At 48.6% G+C, this 8070-nt stretch overlaps 1 protein-coding gene across 1 annotated transcript in view; it reads right to left on the bottom strand.

Annotated features, from left to right (window-relative positions):
* Positions 1 to 201: 201 nt before the first annotated feature.
* Positions 202 to 8070, bottom strand: part of CCDC88B (coiled-coil domain containing 88B) — a 17955-nt gene continuing 10086 nt past the window's right edge. The window contains exons 10-19 of the mRNA XM_029286776.1: positions 6943 to 7794; positions 5489 to 5592; positions 4689 to 4791; positions 4301 to 4462; positions 2820 to 3070; positions 2561 to 2704; positions 1714 to 1900; positions 1440 to 1585; positions 736 to 831; positions 202 to 448 (exon numbers count right to left, since the gene is read on the bottom strand). Coding sequence (XP_029142609.1) covers positions 202 to 448; positions 736 to 831; positions 1440 to 1585; positions 1714 to 1900; positions 2561 to 2704; positions 2820 to 3070; positions 4301 to 4462; positions 4689 to 4791; positions 5489 to 5592; positions 6943 to 7794 — 2292 coding nt within the window. The remainder of the gene's footprint in view (positions 449 to 735; positions 832 to 1439; positions 1586 to 1713; positions 1901 to 2560; positions 2705 to 2819; positions 3071 to 4300; positions 4463 to 4688; positions 4792 to 5488; positions 5593 to 6942; positions 7795 to 8070) is intronic.

Below are 8070 nucleotides of genomic sequence, written 5' to 3'. Positions count from 1 at the left end.
CTCCTTAAAACCCTCCAGTGATGGAAAACCCCAAATTCCTAGGAGGCAAGTCATTGTATCATTCTGGCCTACAAAGAAATCTTCCCCGTGGAAATCGAATTGACTACCAAAAACACCTCGTCCTCAACTTATAACAATTCATTTAGTAGCCATTTGGAGTTACAACGGCACTGGAAAAAAAAACTGACTTATCCCCAGTTTTCACACTTCGGACCGTTGCAGCACGCCCACAGACACGTGGTCAAAATTCAGACGGTTGGTAACTGGCTGGCGCACCCTCCGTCCTTTGACCAAATTGGCCCGGCCCTCACCTGTACTATCAAGCCCATGGTCCTCTGGCCCGGCCAGGCTCTCGCTGCTGCTGCCCGCTCCCTCCGCCATGGGGCGTGGCTGCTCTCTGCGAAGTTTCATCAGCCTCCTTATCTTGCCAGCAATCCAGTTACTCTTCCTGGCCCAGCAGAAGAAGAGGAGACAAGGGCAAAAAAAAGAGAAAGAAATTATAAACCTTTTTTCCAAAGAAGCAGAACTCTACGAGCGCATCCACACGTGTTGTCGTGTACCTTGGTCCGGGATGGACTTGTTATTTTTAACCGTTTCCTAAGCTAGGTGACGCTCCTGGGCTTCCTCTCTCTCTCTCTCTCTCTCCCCCGACTAGATTTAAACCTGGTTTTGGGATCTGCAAAGAATGAGCACCGTACTTCTTTGCATGTGCGAAGTTGTGTGTATCACACTTACTTGCCCCGGGGAATGGCGGGTTCCAGCACCCGGTATTGGTCCATAATTTTCTCCACCAGTTTCTGTTTCTCTCGACGCAATTCGCCTAATTTATCGCTGTGGAGGAAAGAACCGGGGGGGGGGGAGGTTATAATCTGGAGCAGGCAGTTAAAAAAAGTCCCACCTACCCCCAGATGCCAGATTGGAATCAATCAATATCTATCTATCTATCTATCTATCTATCTATCTATCTATCTATCTATCTATCTATCTATCTATCTATCATCTATCTATCTATCTATCTATCTATCTATCTATCTATTTCTGTCTATCTATCTATCTATCTCTATCTATCTATCTATCTATCTATCTATCTATCTATCTATCTATCTATCTATCTATCTGTGTCTATCTCTATCTAGCTATCAATCTCTATCTCTATATCTATCTATATATCTGTCTATCTGTCTATCTATCTATCTATCTATCTATCTATCTATCTATCTATCTATCTATCTATCTATCTATCTATCTCTATATTTATCTCTATGTATCTATCTATCAATCTATATCTATATATTTATCTCTATGTATATCTATCTCTATCAATCTATGTCTGTCTGTCTGTCTGTCTGTCTGTCTGTCTGTCTGTCTGTCTGTCTGTCTATCTATCTAGTTGAATTGTTGCTTTTTTGCTTAAGCGACGGCCATTTTCGGCCACTCACTGGTACTGACGCTGCTCCTCCTGAAATTGTTCTCGGTTCTCCATGCTGCGTTCCAACAGCTGTCTGTTCTCCCTGCTCAACAGCTGGATCTCCTGAAGCAGATGCCGGTTCTCTTCCTCCTGTTTGCCCTTCAACTGGACGAGCAGCTGCCGAGAAGAACAGAGATGCCGTCACTGAAAGGACCATCAGCAAGGCCTCTTGGATATCCAGGTGAAGGCAAACTCACAGTGTGTGTGTGTGTGTGTGTGTGTGTGTGTGTGTGTGTGTGTCTTACCTCACATTGGGTGCTCAGGCGCCCCAAGGCCGTGTCCAGCTGCTGGTTCTGCTCTTTCAAGGCAGCGTTTTCAGCTTCCAGCTTTGCCTGTTCCAGTTGCAAGCCGGTCAACCGGTTCTGCATTCCTTGAAGCTCACCCTGGAGGTCATCCTGGGCCCGTTCGGCCTGGACCAACGCTTGTTTGACCCTGCAGGATTTGGGAAGGGCCGTCCTGTTACGAAAGGCGTCCTCCCCTCCTTTGACGGCTGCTCCTACCTCCCAGCTTGAATAAATCTTAATTACCTCAGTATAATAATATGAAGAAGAAAAGAAAGGGAGGACCAGTGGTGATAGGCGCCTTGGGTGCCACCCCAAAACATCTGGAGCAGCCCTTGAACTCTGTCGGCATTGACGCAATCCCCATCGGTCAACTGCAAAAGGCAGCTTGACTGGGAACAGCTGAAATCCTACCAGACCAAGGACCTGGGACATCTGCCTGTCCCAGGTCCTTGGGAAGGACTCAGAAGTGGACAAAAGGGGGCCCAATCCAGGTCTAAACATCTGTCTAACTGTGTGTGACAAACCATAACAATTAGCAATTGAACGCTGTCGGCATTGACACAATGCCCATCGGTCAATTGCAAAAGGCAGCTTGATTCGAAGTAGCTGACATCCTGCGGACGAGACTTTTAACAGCCAGTTCTTTCAGTCTCGTCGTGACTTCCGATGGTCACTAAACAAATCGTTCTAAGTTGAAGACTGCCTTATTTATCGTCAAATGCACAGGAAGCCCAGGGTTCACGTCACCATTGAAGGATTTACAAACGGCTTGATAAGTCTGTTGGCTTCTCAATTCCCCCAGCCTTACCGCTCATGTTCTTCTTTTAAGTTGGCGTGTTGCTCAGCCAAATCCTGGTGCTGTCGCTTGGCTACTTCGAGCCGTTCCTTCTGGGCCTGCAGTGCCACCTCTTGTAGCTCCAGGCTGCTCTTCTGCCCCAAGAGTTGGTCGCACCTGCGGTCATAATTCAAGGACTCCCCATCAGGGCTTAATTCAACGGCGAGCCACCCACGATGGGCAAGCGCGTCCTAGGTGCAGATTTCCCACAATCCCCCTACTGTGGCGGCACCTGCCCTCCAGTTCCCGCTGCTCCTTCTCCAGGCTGCGCAGCGCTGCTTTGAGGCCGGCTTGCTCGCTTAGCGTCCTCTCCAGCTCGTCGCCCTGCTGTCGATGTAGCAGCGCCAAGTGGTCGTGATCCAGGCAGAGGTGCTCGTAGCGTCTCCGCCAGGCCTCCGCCTCCAGCCGGACCGTCTGAACTTCAGCCTCGTGGCGGCCCTGCCTCTGCCGGACCTCGGACAGCTGCCTTGCCAGGAGAGAGCGCTGGGGACGTAGAGAGGCAGGCAGGTGAGAAAAGTCCAGATTAAGGTGGAAGATCCCAGCGCAGAGGGGAGGAGAGGACAGCAGCCCCAGTGCAGGCGATTACAATTGGGAGCAGAATTTCCGTCACTAAGTAAGGCGGTTGTAACAGGGAGAAGAAGGACAGCGTATGAATTTAATTATCTATCTATCTATCTATCTATCTATCTATCTATCTATCTATCTATCTATCTATCTATCTATCATCTCTCTCTTATCTATCTATATCCATCTATCTATCTCTATCATCTCTTTATATATCTGTCTATCTGTTTATTTATTCTTTCTTCCCCCTATTTTCCCTACAACAACCCTTTGAGGTGGGTTCTATCTATTGCATCTATCTGTTCATCCATCCATTCATCATATCTATCTATCTGTCTGTCTGTCTATCTATCATTCATATCTATCTATCTATCTATCTATCTATCTATCTATCTATCTATCTATCTATCTATCTATATCTATCATCTCTGTCTGTCTGTCTGTCTGTCTGTCTGTCTGTCTATCTATCTATCTATCTCATTCATATCTATCTCTGTCTGTCTGTCTCTATCTCTCTATCTGTCTGTCTATCTATCTATCTATCTATCTATCTATCTATCTATCTATCTATCTATCTATCTATCTATCTCTCATTCATATCTATCTGTCTGTCTGTCTGTCTGTCTGTCTGTATCTATCTATCTATCTATCTATCTATCTATCTATCTATCTATCTATCTATCTATCTATCATATTTATCTATCATTCATATCTTTCTTTCTTTCTATATCATTCATATCTATCTATATCATTCATATCTATATCTACCTACCTACCTACCTACCTACCTATCTATCTATCTATCTATCTATCTATCTATCTATCATCTATCATTTTTATAAAACGTATAGGCCACCCATCTTACCTCAAGCTAACTCTGGGCTGAGTTTATTTATAAACAAATAAACAAACAAATTTATTTAAAATGTATTGACTTATCTATAAAATTTACGTGCTGCCCATCTCGCTGTTAGAACCGCCTGGCTTAGCGAGGGAAATTTGGCTCCCCAAAGCGGCCATAAGCCAAGGGCCACCCCGAATTTATTTACAAGGTTCGAGTCACACCCAATTTGGCGATCTCTTCGTGGCCCCGGTTGTTAAGTGGATCCTGCCGGCCCCTCCCATTGGCTTCGCTCGTCTGAACCTCACCTGCGACGTGCGGTTCCCAGGTTGTCGGTGCCCGTCTCCTTCCTTGCCTTCTGCCTTTGGCCGTGCCAGGCCCAGCAGCACCGTCTCCAGGCTGCTGGCCAGGGACTCCAGTTGGGTCAGGCGCCCGGTGATCGCCGAATCCTCACCTTGGAGGGCTGTATCCTGGCAGGAAAAACAACCCAGCGGGCCAAATTTGGAAAAGCTGTCCTAACGTTTAGAGAAAGGGATCTTACAGGCAACACAGGCAGTCCTCCACTTACGACGGTTCGTTTAGTGACCGTTTCAAGTTACAAAAGCACTGAAAAAAAAGGGACTCGGGGCCGTTTTTCACACTTAAAACGGGCCGTTGCAGCATGCCCCACGATCCCGCGATTGAGACGGGTCTCACCTGAGGCTGAACCGGCGGTTCCTTGGGGAGGTGCAGTTCCTCGAACCGCCCAATGGGGGCGCTCTCGGGCTGGCCTTTGGGACTGTTCCTGGTTTTTGGGTGGCTGCCAAGACAGAGGAAGCCATCAGCAGGGAATAGGGCCAGGTGTTTGCCCTCCCCCCCGAATCTCTGGGTTGGGGGTCAGCTCCTTCCTTCCTTCCTCTCTGTTCTCTCTCTCTCTCTCTTTTTTCTTTTTCTTTCTGTCTTTTTCTTTCTACCTTTCCTTTCCCTCTGTCTTTTCCTTCCTTCCTTCCTTCCTTCGTGTTCTCTCTCTGTCCTTCTTCTCTATTCTCTCTCTCTCTCTCTTTCTTTTTTCTTTTTATACCTTTCCTTTCCCTCTGTCTTTTCCTCCCTCCCTTCCTTCCTTCCTTCCTCTCTGTTCTCTCTCTCTTTCTATTTCTTTCTACCTTTCCTTTTCCTCCCTCCCTCCCTCCCTCCCTCCCTCCCTTCCTCTTTCTTTCTTTCTTTCTTTCTTTCTTTCTTTCTTTCTTTCTTTCTTTCTTTCTTTCTTTTTCTTTTCTTTCTACCTTTCCTTTCCCTCTGTCTTTCCCTCCCTCCCTCCCTCTGATATAGCTGCCCATTTTATATGCCAGGACCCTCAGCAGCTCACAGAAGAACAACACAACCACCCCCAAGCCATAAAATCAGAACAAAAAATCCCAGTCCCTGTGAAGTTTCCCTGGCTCCTAGTCACACACACACACACAAAACACACCCCCCAGCAACTTGCAAAACCCCTCCTGGGCCGGGCCCAGCCTGACCTGCTCCCGGTCTCCGGCTGAGGATTTTGCTGCTCCTTCCAGAGCTGCTCCTGGAGCTCGTCCGGATTCTCTCTGGAGGGCCCGGCCTTTTCTCTCGCCAACTCCTGCAGCACAAATCAGACATCCTGTGAGTGAAGGGCCTTGTCCTTCCTTTATCCCCCCCCCTGCAACTCCAGTGCAGGCCGTCCTCGACTTACAACAGTTGGTTTAGTGACCGTTCAAAGTTACAACGGCACTGAAAACGAATGAGTTACGGCCCTTTTTTTCACCGTTACCGCCGTTGGTCACGTGATCAAAATTTGGCGGCTTGGCAACCGACTCACATTTGTGACAGCCGCAGTCACGTGACATATATTCATGGCTTTGAGTTGACTGCAGACAACTAATAATAATAATAATAATAATAATAATAATAATAATAATAATAATAATAATACAGGCTAAATGCGACACTGGTTCTTCCAACCCAATTAAATATTAGGAGTCATCTTTGGCTGTCCTGTAGCACCCCCTGGTGGATGAAGCTGAAATATACTGATAGACCCCCCCCCCCTCTTAACGACCGTAATTGGGACGGGCAGCACTGCCATTAAGCGAAGCTTATTTTTCTGCAATCTCTTCCGCTCCAATCTCTCTGCTCTGTGAGGTGTGTTTGTGTGTTTGTGTGTGTGAGGGGGGAAGTCAGTGATTTCTGTCTCTCCTTTGCCTGACTCCTCTCCCCCTGGCAGTACGGAGAGATCGGAGAGGAAGGGACTGCAAGAGAATAAGCTATTTGTTCCCACGCCTCTAGAGCAATGCCCGTTGCACCCGCAGTGGGAAAGATTCATTGCTGCAAACAGGTCAAAACTTGAGTGATCACAATTTCTCCTCTTTATACACACACGGACACACACACTCCCCTACACGCACATACGATGGGAAATAGCTCATTTGCCACTCTCACTTTCTCTTGCTTTTTTCTCTTTCCTCCACTTCCCTTTTTCCTTTAATGCTGACTCCGATGAGATTGTTAGGGGAGGAGAGGGGAAAAAAAAATGCTACAGGAAAACTCTGGGCGCTTTTACGGCTGAACAACTGGCACCCCCCCAAAAAATTCCAGCTGTTGACCTCAGGACTTTTCTGTTTATATCCCAGTACAGGTAGGTCTCAACTTACAACCGTGGTTTTTTTCACGCTTACAACCGTTAACCGCATCCCCACGATCACGTGCTCAAAATTCAGACTGACTCGTGTTTGTGACAGTTGCCGTGCTCCCCCGGGGGTCCCCTGATCCCCTTTTGCGACCTTCCAACAAGTCAATGGGGAAGCCTTAACAATCCTGTTACTTAACAACTGTGGCGATTCATTGAACAACTGTAAAAGGGGGCAAAATTCACCGAATACCGGTCTTGTTTAGCAACAGAAACGGGCTCGGTGGCGGTTGTAAGTCGAGGACTACGTCCCGTCCCAGTTACCTGTTCCAGCATGGCGGCGGCTTTCTCCTGGTGTTCCAGTCGCTTTCTCAAGCTCGCGTTCTCCTGTTCCAGCTCGCCAAGACTTTGGAGAACTTCTTGTAGGCTGTTGAGTTCCGCTGCCTGCTGGCGAGTTTGAGCCTCCAGGAGGGCCAGGTGGCGGCCCTGCTCCGCCAGCGCCTCCTCCTGTGCCTGGGTTTTGGCCTTCAGCCGCCAACTCTCCTTGTCCCCTTGTCGCCGGCAGCTCTCCGCTTGGCCCAGCGCCTCTTCCAAAGCCTCTTTCTCAGCCCCCAGCTGGGCCAAGGAGACCCTGTGGTGCTCTAAGCTCCGTTGCAGGTTCTGGAGCTCCTGCTGAGCTTCCCCCAACTCTTCCTCTTTCTGTTGGAGTTTCTGGGCTAGCTGGGTGCTTCGAAGATGTGCCTTGCGAAGACTTTGCTGCGCCTGGCTGAGGTTGACCTCGGCCCGGGTGGCCGCGTCTTGCAACACCTGGGATCCGGCTTTTAAAGTCTCCTTCTCACGCTCCAGAGCCTGGATCTCTTCAACCAGACGCTCCGCCTCCGAGTGCCACCGGTCGCACTCCTCCTGGGCTTCGGCGTAGGCTTCTTGAACGCGCCTCAGTTTCTCCTGGAGGCTCGCCGCCTGTCCGGATTCGGCCTCCCGCTTCTGCTCAGCCTCCCGCAGTTGAGTCTGCGCTCTGGATAAGGCGGCCTTGATTTCAGCGAGCGAAGTCTCGGATTCCGGCTTCGGCGCCTGGCCTTCCGCTGTTTTGCTCTTTCGATGCGTCAAAATCCCTGGCTTGCGTTCTTGCACGTCTGTCAGGTTCTCCTCTTCAGCCTGGCTGGGCCGCTGTTCTGGCTAAGTGGGAGAAAAATGAGAGTTGGAAGTTTGCATACGAAGGGCTGCTTATACGTTGCCCCCAAAAGATCATGCATTTTCAAAAAAAAGACTGCAAAGAGAAGCAGCTGGCCTTCAGAAATGGTGGGTGCTCCCTTACTGGAGGTTTTTAAGAAGAGGCTAGACAGTCACTTATCTGAAATGGTATAGGTTGGGAAGGGGGTTGGACTAGATGACCTCCAAGGTACCATTCTATTCTATTCTATTCTATTCTATTCTATTCTATTCTATTCTATT

This window comes from Protobothrops mucrosquamatus, unplaced genomic scaffold (assembly GCF_001527695.2).
Source record: "Protobothrops mucrosquamatus isolate PMUCROS unplaced genomic scaffold, P.Mucros_1.0 scaffold4911, whole genome shotgun sequence".
In the NCBI taxonomy this organism is placed as follows: Eukaryota; Metazoa; Chordata; class Lepidosauria; order Squamata; family Viperidae; genus Protobothrops; species Protobothrops mucrosquamatus.
This window is presented reverse-complemented; position numbering and strand designations above follow the sequence as displayed.